This window comes from Ahaetulla prasina, chromosome 2 (assembly GCF_028640845.1).
Source record: "Ahaetulla prasina isolate Xishuangbanna chromosome 2, ASM2864084v1, whole genome shotgun sequence".
Lineage (NCBI taxonomy): Eukaryota > Metazoa > Chordata > Lepidosauria > Squamata > Colubridae > Ahaetulla > Ahaetulla prasina.
In genome coordinates this window covers 134,373,554-134,390,230 of record NC_080540.1, presented here as the reverse complement: position 1 = coordinate 134,390,230, position 16,677 = coordinate 134,373,554, and the positions used below count along the sequence as shown (strand labels likewise).

The 16,677-nt window shown below is 40.7% G+C and overlaps 2 protein-coding genes across 6 annotated transcripts in view; both read right to left on the bottom strand.

Moving 5' to 3' along the window:
- Positions 1 to 1,060, bottom strand: part of PCYT2 (phosphate cytidylyltransferase 2, ethanolamine) — a 33,300-nt gene extending 32,240 nt beyond the window's left edge. The window contains exon 1 of one of the 3 annotated variants that reach the window (XM_058174104.1): positions 896 to 1,060. In XM_058174104.1, coding sequence (XP_058030087.1) covers positions 896 to 975 — 80 coding nt within the window. In that variant the 5' untranslated portion in view covers positions 976 to 1,060. The remainder of the gene's footprint in view (positions 1 to 895) is intronic. The other 2 variants (XM_058174105.1, XM_058174106.1) reach the window with 2 other exon arrangements.
- Positions 1,061 to 2,164: 1,104 nt separating this feature from the next.
- Positions 2,165 to 15,210, bottom strand: SIRT7 (sirtuin 7). 3 transcript variants are annotated; one of them, XM_058174102.1, is made up of 10 exons: positions 14,898 to 15,204; positions 14,653 to 14,790; positions 11,075 to 11,179; positions 8,881 to 8,951; positions 8,726 to 8,798; positions 6,566 to 6,664; positions 6,246 to 6,482; positions 3,652 to 3,732; positions 2,906 to 3,012; positions 2,165 to 2,625 (listed from the first exon to the last, which is right to left on the bottom strand). In XM_058174102.1, exons 1-10 carry the CDS (start codon positions 14,991 to 14,993, stop codon positions 2,424 to 2,426), a joined length of 1,209 nt encoding a protein of 402 aa, XP_058030085.1. In that variant the 5' UTR covers positions 14,994 to 15,204; the 3' UTR covers positions 2,165 to 2,423. The 3 variants fall into 3 exon arrangements, with proteins under 3 accessions (XP_058030085.1, XP_058030086.1, XP_058030084.1); XM_058174103.1 differs by having other exon boundaries at positions 8,726 to 8,951; positions 11,070 to 11,179; positions 14,902 to 15,210; XM_058174101.1 differs by having other exon boundaries at positions 8,726 to 8,951; positions 11,070 to 11,179; positions 14,898 to 15,209.
- Between the last annotated feature and the right edge of the window lie 1,467 nt (positions 15,211 to 16,677).

Here is a 16,677-nt window from a genome sequence, read left to right as displayed (position 1 = left end):
CTTTTGACATAGTACGGGGAATAGTACATCCAGTCCTTTCGCATGGGTTAATTCGTTTATTAAAAAGCTGACTGTTTCACAACAAGTCAGTCAGAAGATAAAGAGTATTCCCACAAGAACATATTAACCACAGCTACCAACCTACCGTACTACTAAAACTGCTGCCAAATGCTCGGCTGTGGGATTGGCAGCCTCGACGTCAGCTCATCTCGAAAACTCAATGGATGCAAATGGGCTGCTTATTAATGTCTACTGCTTGCGCACACATGCTCAGGCACATTACAGGTCCTGTCCTTAATGAACACATCTGGCAGATAGAAACCTCAAGCATTTCCCCCTCCTCCCTCCAAACGAAGCGGTGCCAAAAGACTCCACCAAAAATGCTAAAGAGGTCAAGTGGCGCTTTGCCAAAAGATCGCAATTTCAGATGAGCTGCAGCAAATACTTCCGTGATTCAACCGTATACCGCACAGCCCCCCTCTTCCCCCTCCCACCCCACGTCAATCATAGGTTTAAAGTAAATTTAGCTCTGGTGGAGTCTCCAGATTTAGGCGCACTAACTTTGACCGTAGCCCCAGATGAACCCTGGCAGCAAAAAAAAACAAACACCCCAGTGTGCATAAACAAGCCCTTGAGTGGGAAGGAAATGCTCCCGGCCAACGAGCCTGGCCGGGAGCAGCACAGAAGCCAGGCACGGACGGGGCCGTTGAGAAACCTCTTAAGAGAAGCCGTTCAACCGAAGCGGAAGCGCGAGGGGCGTTGCCATGGGGACCCGTGTCGGCGCGGCAGCTCCTCGACGCCGTGGAGGAGAGACGCCCAGGCAGCGGTTGCCATAGAAATGCCGGGGCTAGCATCCCAACTACACGGTCCATCTCTCCGCTGGAAGGACACTCACCATCCGTCACACCAGACGCGCACAGGCCGGGCGGTGGCGCCGGAAGAGGCGCCGCCTCCGGCAGCTCCGTTCCGCAGCATCTCGAACGAGAGAGTGCCGGACAGACGGTTGGCGTCCCGACCCCGCCGCTGTCACTTAGTCCAGGACCGCCCCCTTCCCCGCCACGTGACCAGGGAGGAGCCGGAGCTGCCGAAAGCGCCGCCGCGCTCGCTACGTCCCCGGAGGCCCCGCCCCTTTCGAAAAGCCGCTCGGATTGAAACGGAGGCGCTGGGCGGGCGCAGGGGGTGCTGAACTGGTCGGCCGGATGGTCTGTGGAGGGAGGGAGATAGTCGCATTTTTCTGCCGTCTAGGCCGCAACTTATTTGGAAGACGGGAAATTCTATTTCACTCTTACTTACTGCATGTGGCTTTTTGAAGATGCTTCAATTTTTGTGTGTGTGGAATTACCACCTTCGCACAATTATTATACCCAGCAACCATTCGTATTTCAGTGATAGTTTCCTTTCCAATATGCATAGGACATTCTAAACTGTGAAAAAGTCAGCAGAGAATGCAGATCTACAAAGGCACATTTCCAACTGACATGCTATTTCCGTTTCTATTCTAGGAACAGAGTTCTTCATTTAAGCATTCAAAATGCTTCATTTAATATAGAAATTGCTGACCTAAATGAGTGCTGGAATATAGATAGTCCTCACACAGTTCATTTAGTGATCGTTCAAAGTTATGACAACACTGAAAAGAGTGACTGATGACCATTTTTCACACTTATGATCCTTGCAGCATCCCCATGGTTACACAATCAAAATTCAGATGCTTGGTTACTGGTTCTTATTTAGAACAATTGCAGTGTTCTGGGGTCATGTGATCAAGTTTTACAACCTTCTGACAAGCGAAGTCAATGGGGAGTCCAGATTCACTTAACAACCATGTCACTAATTTAACAAATGAAATGATTTGCTTAACAACTCTGGCATGAAAATTCATAAAGTGGCGCAAAACTCACTTAAATGTTTTACTTAGCAACATAAATTTTGGTTCAATTGTGGTCGTAACTCAAGGACTACCTGTACAGCATCTACACCAGCAACTACACAGCATCAAAGTGGTGGCCCATGGGCCAGATATGTCACACGCAGACCACGCCCACCTCAGCTACACAAAGGCAAAAAGCGTCGCAATATGTCACGATCTGGCCTGAGATGTAATTGAGCTTGACACACGTGATCTACATCAAAACCAAAAGAGCCATACTCAAACAACTGCCAGCAGCCATTTATAATAATTTTATTAATAATTGTTAATTGGCAGCCCTGAGTATTAAAAGCCAACCTCCCCTTAGATGGCAGAAACCCAAGCTGAGCTTTGGTCCTTGTCAGCTAATTATAAAAAATCTCTATGAAAATAGCAGCCGTGTTTTTTTCCAGTTAGCCCAGCAATCCTGATGAACTCTAGTGCAGATGTCATTTCTTGCCCTGATTTTAGCAACTATTGTTGGTCCTTAAAATCTTTTTTTTTAAATCTGTTATCAAGAGTTCTTTTTCCTTTTTGTGCCTTTTGCACAGCCTCGGCCAAACCAGCCACCAGAGGGAGGATCTGGATGCATCTGTTGTTCTTCTCCCAGTTGTACTTCATGAAGACTTGCTGGTGGAGCCACGGGTTTTCGGCTATGACTGCTTTCTTCTGCAGGTTGTAAAGGAACAGCCAGAGAAAAGATGGGGTCTTTCATTCTATAGACAAACATGATAATATTTAATGTTAATTTACACAGCTACTTGTGAATAAGTGTCTTGAACCAAAGTAGCAGCTTATATTTTGAACTATTTTGAAAATATATTCAACCACAGCAGGATTTGGACCACACCATCTTCCTTACAACTTTGGATGACAAATTCTGCCTCCAAATAAATCAGAATAAGTTATATTATCAAGGGCATTTGGCAGCTCATGACACTAACCAAGCCTGACACTGAACAAAAGTGACACTGAACAAGTTTGGTTGTCACTGACCTATCATAGGAAGGAATGGGAAGTCCTAACTCATCCATCAACAACTTCATCACATCATCACATCTTCCATGAAGTTTTAGGACTGCAAGATCATCTTTTGGTGTCCACTGCAAATACAATAGATTGAGGTTGGATTAGTTTCCTCAAAGACAACAGTCTGTGAGTGACATAACACTGCTACTCATCAGATTCAGACAGACGTAAGTTTTATTTTTTATGGCAGAGCTGGTAAAACATATTTAGCCCTTATTAAAAAATGACATTCCAATAGTTAGTCAGTTAGGAAAAAAATACTTTTTCTTTAGTAAGTCAGAATACAATGGGAAGTTTTTGGAATACTGAGAAAGAGACATAATTAGCTCACATTCCAACTATCACTGCATTATGACTGAAAAGAAATAGAGAAACCAACCTAACCTTTAAGAGGAAACAAGTGTCTGAAGGTACCAAGCTAGGACATACATTTCTGAGTATAGCTGAATGACATTCAGATTCTATTCACACTATGTCAAGAGTCATTATCATGGAAATCTTAATCTAAGGAAATACAAAACTAAGCAAACAATTGACCAACCTCCAAAGGGTCACACATGCCTTCTGCTCAAGAACAATTTCTTTATTCTTGGTATATAGTAGTAGGAACAGTCTATGACCTTCTGCATATATTGTTCCTTATCAAAAATATATAAAAGCAAATAATATAAACATGCATCTGAATATTATGCTCTACCTCATAATATACTCACCTGGAGATTTACAATATAGAGTTTAGGGCGGTGTCTGGGTGGTTTACTCATGCACCATAAATGTGGGTACTTTTTCAAAACCTGTTGGAAAAAGGACAACACAGCATTTGTTACTGCTATAAGGTGAATGTACCTTCTAGTTTTCAGATATCATGGTATAGGATACCATGATATGTCATTTATATACGGAGACTTCCTCCAATGCATATCTGCCAATTTCCCCAAAAGTAAAAAGGAAAGTGGGGCAATGAGAACAATCATCTGCTTATTACTTATTATTCCAGAATTCTGGGTTACCAACTTATCTGCAGAACTTTTTTTTTTTTAAGAAAAATTACTTCTAGACTAAGTAACATGCATAGATACAGTATTCCAGGAACAAATGGCCAAGATACAATCTTATGTTAAAACCCAAATGTTACTACCTCAAAATTCAAGAGGAAACTTTTAAAGTCAGAATACCTCAAAAATGTTCTTACTAATTCCAGTTCCTACCATTACAACTATAGCTAACAATGTAAGTCTATATAACTTTATTTTAAAACATATCCGATGTTTAACAAAGATTACTGATAGGAAAATATGTGTAGAACTACAGCCTGCGTTAATGGAAAACTAAAATGCTGCCCAAGGTATCAGGAACTCTTCTCTTTAAATATGATATACCAAGGTGCATCATGTTTAAAGGTGAGAAAGAAACTGAGAGAAGGAGCAGAGCACAGTTACCTTGTGGTCCTACTTGACAAGTGCCAGTTGTTGAGATTCTTATGAAGAACTTTGGATTCATATTTAATATATCAGAATTCTGGAGATACAGTCCTCACATATCTTGAGAACGTTATCTTGGGAAAGTATTGGGTTGGAGGAAAGTTATCTCAGGGTGACTCAGTGTAGATTTTATGTTCTTAAACACAAAAATATTCTCAAAGTCTGTAACGTATAAAGCAACCTTATGTGTAAAAGTTTCTAAACATGCACTTCAGCTTTGAAAAAAGTAATGAATTAGTGTCCAACTGGGCATTTATTGAAGTAGGCCATACCTACTTTAACTATAGAGTAGGCAATTCTTAAACCCTTTCCGGTCTTGTACAGTCTGCTCAAAATGTTTCAAGAAGAGCATATTTACTTGGTGCTGTTGGCTATTTTCTTAGTGAAAAGGGGAGCAAATGGTCTCAGAATAGTATTGTCCTAATACAAGAAAAAAACACAGACCTGTTCTTTTCTACAGGGTTTAATCAAATCTTCTTTCTCAATAAATACTTCCAAGGGAACAATTTGAGAATCCTTTTCTTTTTAACAGTACCTGTTGCATGACATTTTATTTCCAGGAAATAATAAATAGCAAACCAGCAGTTAAAGCATATTATTTTACTTGGAAACTACAGGTAGTATTCAACCTAAGACCGCAATTGAGCCCAAAATTTCTGTTGCTAAGGCTGACATTTGTTAAGTAAATTTTGCCCCATTTAATGATCTTTCTTGCCACAGTTGTTAAGTGATTTATTGCAGTTGTTAAGTTATAACATGGCTATTAAGTGAACCTGGCTTTCCCATTCACTTCGCTGGCCAGAAGATGGCAAAAGGTGATCATGTTGACGCCAGGGCACTGCAACTGTCATAAATATGTGTCAGTTGCAAGCATCTAAATTTTGATCACATAAGCATGGGGATGCTGCAATGATCATAAGTGTGAAAAATCATCCTAAATCACTTTTACACTTTTCTGTTGTAACTTTGAACAATTACTAAATGAATCATTGTAAGTGGAGGACTACCTGTACTAAATTACTGTTTTTTTTAATTCTAGGGGAAAATACTATCTTTTCCTTTTCAAATATAATTTTAGGAGCTTTATTTCTTACTGAGTCCAGCTGTCCAAATCTGTATTGATTAACTTTCAGCATATCTACAGAAATATAGATCACTGATAAAAAGAAAAAGATTAGCACATGATTTGATTGCTGCAATACTAAAAAGAATCTGCAAGATTATACTGAAGGGATAATAGGAAGGCAACGTCAGGTAATTCTTGACTTACAACAGTTCGTTTAGCGACCGTTCAAAGTTACAACGGCATTAAAAAAAGTAACTTATGATTGATTTTCACACAGATAACCATTGTGGCATCTCTATGGTCAGATGATCAAAATTCAGATGCTTGGCAGCTGGTTCAAATTTATAAGTTTCAGTGTCTCAAGTCATGTGATGACCTTTTCAACCTTCTGACAAGCGAAGTCAATGGGGAAACCAGATTCACTTAACAACCATGCTGATAAGTTAACTGCAGTGTTTCACTTAGCAACTGTGGCAAGAGAGGTTGTAAAATGGGGCAAAACTCACTTAACAACTGCCTTGCTTAACAACAGAAATTTTGAGCTCAGTTGTAGTTGTAAGTCGAGGATTACCTGTGTGTGGTTTCAAAAACTTCTATTTTTGCAAGCTGAATCTTGAAAACTACAAAATAAAATCTCAATTAGTTCATCATTAATTTTCAGTATTTTTCCAAAAGCTTCCTATAGAAAGTACAAAAGAATACATCTTAAATCATAACACTTTTGCACTGATGTGTAAAGAAGGTATTTTTTTAATTTTACCTTCAAGCTAGATCCCAAGCAAAGGATCACATCTGCTTTGCCAGCAGCTTCTGTTGCTGCCTCCCAGTTCAAGGGTTGCTGTAAAATACCCTTCTCTCCAAAGTGTACAATTGTATCTCTCAGCTGCACTCCACATTTATGGCATAATCTCCCAGTCTGGTGCCTGTGCAAGGCTGTGCGCTCTGTCACATCAAATATTCGTACATATTCACGATTAGGTGTGCAAGATGTGCAAACCTAATTTGGGATGAAATTATAGAATTTATTAGCATTTTTCTTCTATGACAATGCACCAAATCTCACTCTCTCCAGGCACTCACCTCTATATACATGTTTCCATGCAGCTCAGACAGGGCTTCTCGAGGGAGGCCACTGCGCAAGTGAAGCCCATCACAGTTTTGAGACACTACATGCTTCACCTAAAAAGAAAAGAAAATGGGGTGAAAATGGAAATAAGAGAAGTAAGAGAAGATGTTTTCCTCTGTCTTTGCTCAATCATATTCAAAATACAATAACAAAATCCTTATAATGTACAAAAGACTTTATCTTCTTTTTCTCACTACAGTAGTCCTTGACTTATTACAGCAATTAGAACTGAAATTTTCACTGCTAAACAGTAGAGTTGTAAACTGTGACCACATCTCTTAGTGACAGCAGTCTCTGCAGTCCTGGTTGTCATCATTAACTGAATCTCGTGGACATTAAGCAAGACAGCTTCCTGCCACCTTTTCATGACCAAAGTCAATGGGGAAGCCAGCAGGAACTTGCAAGTGCCAGGCTCACAGGCAGGTAAGTGGTTTCTCCCAGATGGGGAGGAACAAGGGGGCACGGGCATGCAGGGGAGGGTGTGCGAGAGACACAGCACAGGAAGGTGCACAAGGATGTGAGGGAGAATCAGGGACAGTGCAAAAAGGGGTGCATAAAAGGACCTGTGTGAGTTGAGGATATGTGAGGGGGCTACATAAGTGCAGAGGGGCAGGGAAGGATTCCCCAGTGAGGAAGATTTACCTCAATGACTTGCAACTTTGAATTTCAAATAAATGCAACCCCCATTGATTTTCTGGGGGAAATCAGCAGGGAAGATCGCAAATGGTGATTATGTGATCAAAGGGTGCTTGTCAACCAGTTGTAATTGTGAATAACCACAATCTGTTCAGTGCCATCCTAACCTCAAAGGGTCGCTGAATGAATGGTTGTAGGTCAAAAAAAGACTACTTGTTCTGCTGATTGGCAGCAGGCAATACAATTGTTTTGAACTCGTTAACTTCCAGATTGGAAATAGTTTACAGACAGTGGTAAATATGGTTGCCTGATCAAGTTTGAGCACCATGGTCTTAAACCAGCAGTGAAATGCACTTACCTTCGCTACTGGTTTGGGAGTGTGAGCGCGCAAGTCTCTTCTGCGCATGCACAGAGCCTTTTGCGCATGTGCAGAGGGTCAAAAACGGGGCGTAATGACATCACAGCGGTGGGCAGAGCCTCCCGCCACCGGCACTACCAGTTCACATGAGCCGGATAGATCTGACCGGATTTCACCGCTGTCTTAAACCTATTTCAGGTCTAAGACAGAGAAATGGAAGATTCAATGACTATGCTATTTGGATTCCCAGTGTAAGAATACAAGATGCAGAATGCTGCCTCCTGAAGAATTCCAAAGATCATAAACTAATTTTCTGAAAACAGATAAAGCATGTCTCAAAGAGAGTATGTATTATAGAAAAGGCAAGCACTGCTGGGCCACAGACTACCCTCCAAAAGGCTACTGAGTTTTAAATTCTATGGCTACAAAGTGGAAGTACTTCCACATTTTGAAAGTTTCCACTTCACTTCTACTCAAGTTTAAAAAGCATTTCAAAATTGTATGTAAGAAGTATATGAAAAATTACACTGTAGCTTATCTCACTGTTAACAGGAATGGTTTTGGCACTGAGATTCTAAGCCAAGCATTCAGAATCTTTAAGCACTGAGATTTCTGTGCAAGGAAAAAATATGAAGAAAAATCACACTTTCTATCCGGAGAAGACTGATATAAAAAATAAGAGTCAAAGAAGAAAGCCAACAGCAGAAAGAGAAGACATGTACTAGTAGTGGAAGCAGAACAGGGATGAAGCAGGGAAAGAAAGCAAAGAAAGAGAAGGTGTAGAATGTTGGAAATGCCAGTTCCTCTGCATGTCGGTTTGCACATCTACGATTTAGACCAGTATTTCTCAACCTCAGTAACTTTAAGATGTATGGATTTCAACCCCAGCAAACACTACAAGCTGGGCAACTCTCAGAGTTGAAGTCCATACATCTTAAAATCGTCCAGGTTAAAAAGCACCGATTTAGCCAGTGGCATCAACAGTTTCTGTATGTCTTTTCTTTTACAAAAGCATCTAGAAACAACATGACAAATGTTGTAGATGCAACATGCAGCAAACTTAAGAGTCGCTGTAAGAATATGGCCTCAGAAGCGCAGGACTGAAAATCAAAGAGCTTACCAGTTTGTTGTTGTGCAAACAAGCAATGCTCATGTGGGTGAGTGTGGGCTCTGCTTCACTCAGATCGGTAGCCCTGATACATGGAAAGAAAAGAAATATGAAAAGCAAGAACCAGGATTCCAACGTAACGTAGGAAATGCTTTTGAACCAGTTACCTGATACTTCTCCCTTTTTGCAGCATTGTCCACACCCCATTTGGGCCTCTGTAGTCAGGAATTGAAGCTGCCTGTAAGGAGTCACATAGAAAAAGAAACTCTACTGGTTTCATTTCAAGAATGCATTGTCTTGCCTGTATTTATAAGCACCTCTACCTTTTATTTCAATGCTATGAAATTACTGGATTGTTGTAAAAAAACCCAGAGTCACTTTTTGTGAATTAGGTGGCTCTACAAATCTGATTAACAAAATAAAAATCCTAAAGCACCTGATAATTACTTCTTTGTACCAAATATGCTGCCATCACCCAAAGTTCAAAGCCATTCATAGTATATCTATCCATCAACTCAATCTGCAACCCTTAAATTTTTATGCTGAACAAAACAACAATTTCCAGTTTATTCTAAAGTTACAGCTATATACCATGCTGCTTTGGCCCAGGGTCAGGGACTGTTGCGTTGTACCTACAAAACACTTTGATACTATACCAAGTAAAGTGCATAGATATGGCCATGAAAACACAATGAGCTGACCTTGGCTCAAAGGAGGTTTTTACACGGGAAGTGTGTAGTTAATCTTTCTCTTCACATCTCCAATTTTTTGGGATAGTTACGCAAAATATTAGGATTTGCCAGCCAGGGAAATCACTTCCACTTTCACAGTATTTAGCTATCTGTCACTGTTCTTTTCTTCCCCAAAGCAAAAAAGTGTGAAGTATTCACATATTTTACACCTCTCCAGCATTCCTTCTCACATATGACTAATTCCAGATATATAGTTTGCATTCTAAACAAGAGCTGGCTCATTGAGATGTGAACAGCTCAATTTACAGTTTGATTTTTACTGACAGTTTAGATGAAGAAGAATGGTATACAGAATCCTACTTGTTTCTACCAGTCTTTCAGGATACCCAAACAATTTACACCAGTGATCAATGCCCTGCTTTGGAATGCTACCTATCATGAGTACGGCTGACTGTTGGGGGCGAGTCATTGGCCCCGATGGAGAGGGTGCGCAACCTTGGCGTTCTCCTGGATGATCGGTTGTCTTTTGAAGAACATTTGGCGACTGTCTCCAGGAGAGCTTTTCATCAGGTTCGCCTGATTCACCAGTTGCGCCCCTTTCTAGACCGGGATTCCTTATGCAGTCACTCATGCTCTGGTTACTTCTCGCCTGGACTATTGCAATGCTCTCTACATGGGGCTCCCCTTGAAGAGCACCCGGAGGCTCTAGTTAGTCCAGAATGCAGCTGCGCGGGTGATAGAGGGAGCGGTTCGGCACTCCCATATAACACCTATCCTGCGCAGACTGCACTGGCTACCTGTTGTCTTCTGGGTGCGCTTCAAGGTGTTGGTTACCACTTTTAAAGCGCTCCATAGCTTAGGACCGGGTTATTTACGGGACCGCCTGCTGCCATCTTGTACCTCCCATCAACCCGTGCGCTCTCACAGATAGGGACTCCTTAGGGTGCCATCAGCCAAGCAATGTCGGCTGGCGGCCCCCAGGGGAAGGGCCTTCTCTGTGGGGGCTCCCACCCTGTGGAACAAACTTCCCCGTGGACTTCGACAGCTACCTGACCTTCGGACCTTTCGCCGCGAACTTAAGACATATCTATTCTCTCAAGCTGGACTGGCTTGAATTTTAATTTTTTAGATGATTTTATGGGTTTTAAATTTTAATTAGTTTTATAGGGTTTGAAAGTATTTTAAAATTTGGGCCAAATTTAATAAGTTTTTTAATTATTGTTTTTAGTAATATTGTATGTGTCTTGACTGTTATTTTATCTGGCTGTTCACTGCCCTGAGTCCTTCGGGAGAAGGCGGTATACAAATTAAATTATTATTATTATTATTATTATTATTATTATTATTATTATTATTATTATTATTATTATTATTATTATTATTATTATTATTATTATTATTATTATTACAATGAACACACACTTTTCTTAAATTCATAATACAATCTAATCTTTTTGAACTTTTTAGGAAAGACTTTGCAGAAAAAGTAACATTTTTTTCCAAAGAGATTGGGGGGAAAATGAAAAGCTTTTCTGACACACACTCCCATTTTTCCACTTTCACAATGCTAGTGTCAATATACAATATAAAAGATAAGCAAGATAGGTAATTCAGTTATAAGAATCTTTTGTGGCTGATAACTTTAGAAGGGACAGTGATACAACCTTACCGTACTTATGCCAGCTCCTGTATATACAATAAGATGTTTAGCTCCTCGGACAACAGCAGATAGCTTGCTGACTTTTCTCTTTAATTCGTCGGGTTCATCACACACCTAAAAAATAAAGAGAGAAAAAATATGTTTTCCAAAATGATGAAATCCACACATTTCTTTTCTAGCTTTTATCCATTCCTGTAATTGTAGCTTTACAATAAAATAGATTTAGCTCATCTAGTTGTATTTCCTGTCTGGTTTACCAGAGAAGGCCAGCATCAATCTTGCCAGTTTAAAAGCACAAACTTCCTCCCCTCCACTTTTATCTGCTTGTTCCATTAGGATGGGTCCTTCCTTAGTTTCCTTATCTGATTGTTAAGTGACTGAGGGCTCCTGCCCCCCTTGTCTGATTGTTTCCCAGGCAGCATCTCTTGCCCTCTTTCCTTGAGGTCTCCCATGCATTCCATTACCATAACTAATTTATTTGGAAAGCTTAAACATCATTTATATTCTTTCAAGCAGATGAAATGTGGATGAAAGCAGAGACTGAATATTTCAATATCAAGTAGCCAAATTAGAAATTACATACTCTTCTGAATAAGCACTAGCTCTCCTGCTATGTACTTATAAATCTACTTGGTGCCTCAATGAAACATGCCGGAACTGTTCATTAATATATTTATCTTTATTATTTCTACCTTTAATTATTATCTTACTTCTTCAAAATAGAAGAAAATTAATTGCCAAAAAAAGAGATACATATAAACTAACAGGTTCCTTTTCTGTAAATTTTGCATAAATCTTATCTAGTTTTGTCTGTCAGCAAAAAAACCCACAAAATTCTCAACAGGCAAAACCAGTTCAAAAGACAATTACAGCAGGTTGCTTAAAGCCTATGGAGGGCAACCAACTTCACTGATTAAGGAGGGTTAGATCCAGATCTGCCTTTCCAAAAACAAAAGGCCTCCAGTTCACAATTGGAAATGAAATCCAGTGAAAACCTCTCCTGAAAGAAACTATAGAAGTAACTTCCATTGTTTGTTTGTTTGTTTAATTTACAATCGTTTTTTCTTCTGCCACATGAATAGCTTTTAAATGCTAAACAAAACTTCAGAAAGAGATTCAAGGAAAATGGAACAACTTGGGTCCTCTTCAGCTATGCGCACAAGCATCACACAGATTCATTCAGAGATGTTTATGCTAAATATTTAAAGGTCAATTTACATTTGAATTTTTTTGTATTTGTTGTTGTTAGTTGAGAAGTCCTGTCCGACCCATTTCGACCCCATGGACAACGTTCCTCCAGGCCTTCCTGTCCTCTACCATCCTCTGGAGTCCATTTAAGCTCATACCAACTGCTTCAGTGACCCCATCCAGCCACCTCGTTCTCTGTCGTCCCTTTCTTCTTTTGCCCTCAATCTTTCCCAGCATTAGGCTCTTCTCCAGTGAGTCCTTCCTTCTCATTAGGTGGCCAAAATATATGAATTTCATCTTCAGGATCTCGCCTTCTAAAGAGCTGTCAGGGTTGATCTCCACTAGGACTGACCAGTTTGATTGCCTTGCAGTCCAAGGGACTCGCAGGAGTCTTCTCCAGCATCATAGTTCAAAGGCCTCAATTCTTTGGCGCTCAACCTTCCTTTTTTGTATACCCATAGCTAAATAAATTAGTTAATCATTACAAAGCCAAACATTAAAAAATTGTAATAATGGAAAAGGTGTCCAAGCAAACCCTTAACAAAAATTAAAATGTAATCAGAAGTTTTTAAGATGCAGAAAACCAGCTGAATGAGAAAATTTTTCTCACACATTTTGGACAGTATAAAAAGCTGTGCGTATTTATTTACAAAGAAAATTAGATAGTAAAATATTTCTACTTTCTAAATTCAACCAAATAGGTACTAATGAAATATAAATATATTACTATTACTTTCCAGTAGTAATAAGCTTTAATTTATATGAAAAATATAGGTAAGCACTGTTAGTTATCTTATGTCTCAAACACAGAAGTCTTACAGATGTGGCAGATTTATTGTGCCGCATGTTTTTTCCCTGCAAATTAAAATACTTTCCAGCCATTCTTTAATATACTACTGTATACTGCTTAAATTCTGATTCTTGTGACCTTTAGCTGGGTGAAACAGTGCACTATAGGGAAAAACATTTTCAAGCAAGGTACCTCAAGTGAGCTAACTTACAGAATGCATCCAAAATCAAGGATCCATGACTCACGTGGAACTGAAATTTGGCAAATTTTATAAAACATTTTATGACATAAAATAATCATAAAACAGTTTATGATATAATACAAAATGATTGTGTATTATGTCACATTATTATGTCACAAAACATTTCCTGTGCTAATGTTTAACTGTGCTATACAGTTCAGCGTGGGCTAGTTTCAAGGCAGATACATCTCTGAATGTATCCTGGCTTTTTCAGTGAAGGCTGTGCATTAGAAGCCATTAGAAGTTCTGTCACTGCTGAAAGCATGGGGGCCTTGGTACTCTCTGAGCTCATGAGAGTTTCTTGCAGATGTTTCTTTACCAAACTAGGTAATATCATCAGTGCTAGCACTGGTGATGAGCACTAATTAACCCTGATGTTACCTAGCTTAGTAATGAAACATCTACTAGAAAACCACCAAGTGCAGAGAGCACCAAGGACCTCACAATTTAATCTCGAGCTATAAATATTCTCACTGTTGGAAGTATTGAGCAATCTGGTAAGAAAGTAACTGTGAAAGGATGACCCAGGGGTCATCAAGTGTTTAGTGAAAAACTAAGCTCTCATGAATTTTACTGTCCTCATTGCCGATCCCTATCCTGCATCTAAAGACCAGAATTGTGCAAGCAATAGTTTTCTTCGTGACACTGTATGAGGTAGAAATTTAGTTTTAAAGAAGCAGAATGGAAATTTTGCTTCTTCAAAGTCAAAGTTGACATCTTTGAACTTTGACATTGGAAAAAACTTCTGAGAATACCGAAGACAGGCAAGAAAATAAACAAAAGGATCATCAAGCAACTCAATCCAGAATTTTAATTTCAGGCACAAATGCCCAGGCTGAAATTATCATACTTTGGACACATTATGCAACGATCTACTTTCTACAGAACCCTATAATGCTGAGAGGGGTGGGGGGTGAAGATGTTAACCTGCCACAAGTCAGATCCGTTCAGTTACAGTGTTGATGGGTGACCACCTGAAGCACCATACAGGGATCAGATCTTCCTGGAGAAAATCTATTTATGTGGTCACTAAGAGCTGACACCTACTTGAGGGCAGATATAATCAATTGTGCCTATATTTACAGGCACTGCCAATCACCTAACCTTTTTTTTCCCCATCCTAGTAGATTAAGGCACAGCTAATTTTACACACCTTGAAGCTGATTTCAGATCTGGCAAAAGAATTTAACTCCTGCCTAGTTAGGCCACCATCAAACTTGTCAACTGAGGATATGAAGAAAATAAATCACAGGCGAGGGGGAAAAAAGAATATCGCTAGAGCTCGCTGGAGCCGCGGGGGCGATTGAGAGCAAGCAAGCCCTGGCGTCCATCAAAAGGCACTGACAGCACAGCTATAAACGTACCCACCTCCTCTAGCCGGCGCCTCAGCCTCTCACGCTTTTTGCGAAGCCGCTCTAGATCCCGCACCATCTCTTGACACCCCGACAGAAGCATCGCCTCGTCGGCGCTCCGGTCGGCCGCCGGTTTGCGCAGGATTCGAGACACCTGGGAACGAACGAGGGAAAAAAGAGAGGAAGGGAAGGGGGCGTGTTGCCAAGCCGGCGCCTCGAGAAGAGCCGCCCCCACCTTGATTTCTGGCCACCCCGCCGTACCTGCCTCCGTCGCTCCCGCTGCTCTTCTTGGCGGAGGAATTCAGCGCGAGCCGCCGCTTTCCGCTCCGAGCGACTCAAACTTCGACCAGCCGCCATCCCCTGGGTAGTTTCCGGGTTCCTATCGGCCGAAGAGGAGGGTTCGGCTACTTCCGCTTCCGGCAACGGACGACGCTCGGCGGCGACTGCTTGTTGCCCTGGGGACGCTAAACGACGTTCTCTGCTGTTGCCAGGCTCTTTCTTCCAAGATAGAAGCTGAGGACACAACTCTACCCGCTACTTCCGGTTGGACTTGTCTTCCCGTGTAGACAAGACTGCCGTTTCTATTACCTCCATAGAGAATAGAGTCGAACTCCTGCTCTCTTCCTTGCTTGGGAAAGTGCGCTCTCTTTCGGATTGGGGGTTTAAAAACGATGCTGGTCTAACGATAATTGCGCTGCTTCGGCCCCTCCTTTTCCGAGATCCCAGTGGTGGCCGCGTGTGAAATTATGTCGCGTGGATTCTGTCGCTGTTCTTCCGCATCAAAGCAAATTCCGTTATGTGCAATCCAATCTTTTCCAGCGCAAGGTCTTCGGTAACGATGCTTATCTTGGTTAGCTTATTCCCGTATTGTCAACTGCTGAACTTTACATACGAATATAACGGGGAAAGTATTGCTCAGGGCATTTAACTCATTAGCTATTGGAGAATGAGAATTTATTATTTATTTATTTATTTATTATTCATATTTGTATACCGCCCTATCTCCCGAAGGACTCAGGGCGGTTCACAGGCAGCTAAAAAACATATATATACAAATTAAGAAAACCATTAAGAAATTTATTCAAAAGCCAAATTAATTAAAAATAGTATAAATATTAAAACCAATTAAAACCCCTATAAAATTTAAAAAACTAGTCCAGTCCCACGCAGATAAATAGGTGTGTTTTAAGCTCGCGACGGAAGGTTCGGAGGTCTGGAAGTTGACGGAGTCCTGGGGGGAGTTCTTTCCAGAGGGTGGGAGCCCCCACAGAGAAGGCCCTTCCCCTGGGCGTCGCCAGACGACACTGCCTAGCTGACGGCACCCTGAGGAGTCCCTCTCTGTGAGAGCTCACGGGTCGGTGAGAGGTATTCGGTAGCAGTAGACGGTCCCGTAAGTAGCCCGGCCCTATGTTAATTAAACATTTTGTTGGTTTTACTTGAGTAAGAAAAGGTGGAATATTTTTTTTCAAAATCCAACGACCAAAGTCGACCATATCAATTTATTTAATGCACTAAAAATACAAAGGGAAATTTGGCAGTGAGAAAAAGGCCTCGTATTAAGGGAAAGTTTAAAAATACTGTACTCTTGGGCCTTTTAAGTTTTGCATAAGTTTTCATCAACCACTCCATTTTTAGTGTTGTGAACTAGTATGCAAAAGCTTGTAATTTAATGTATAAAGGATCTGGAGATTTTGCTTGTTTTATTGCTGCACACTGCCGTTCTCTTGGATTTGTTACATGAAAGCTTAAAGCTCTTGCAGCAACAAGTTAACCTACCATTGATTGTATTAGGCAAAAAAGTGCACATTTTTTAAGCTTGCCAATGGCCATGTTTGCACAACTTACTGAACCACAAATTAGTCAACTGCATTTTAGCTTTACCGTAGCACTTTAGCTTTAGGGTGTTGGTTTGGGTTAATTGTGTTCAATGTCATGTGAATCCAGCAAATTGAGTTGAGTGAACCATGCCTAAATAGGTCATGTAAATGCACCCATTTTTAAATGCTGACTACCAGTTGCTCGTTTGTTAGAGGTATGTGCT

Bases quoted from the DNA above. Each gene is read 5' to 3' on its own strand.
- SIRT7 (XM_058174101.1), bottom strand. From the start codon at position 14,993: ATGGCGGCTGGTCGAAGTTTGAGTCGCTCGGAGCGGAAAGCGGCGGCT. The intron at 14,791-14,897 runs GTACGGCGGGGT...GTTCGTTCCCAG, and splicing joins AGCGGGAGCGACGGAGGCAG to GTGTCTCGAATCCTGCGCAA. The intron at 8,952-11,069 runs GTTGTATCACTG...GACTCCTTACAG, and splicing joins GCTGGCATAAGTACGGTAAG to GCAGCTTCAATTCCTGACTA.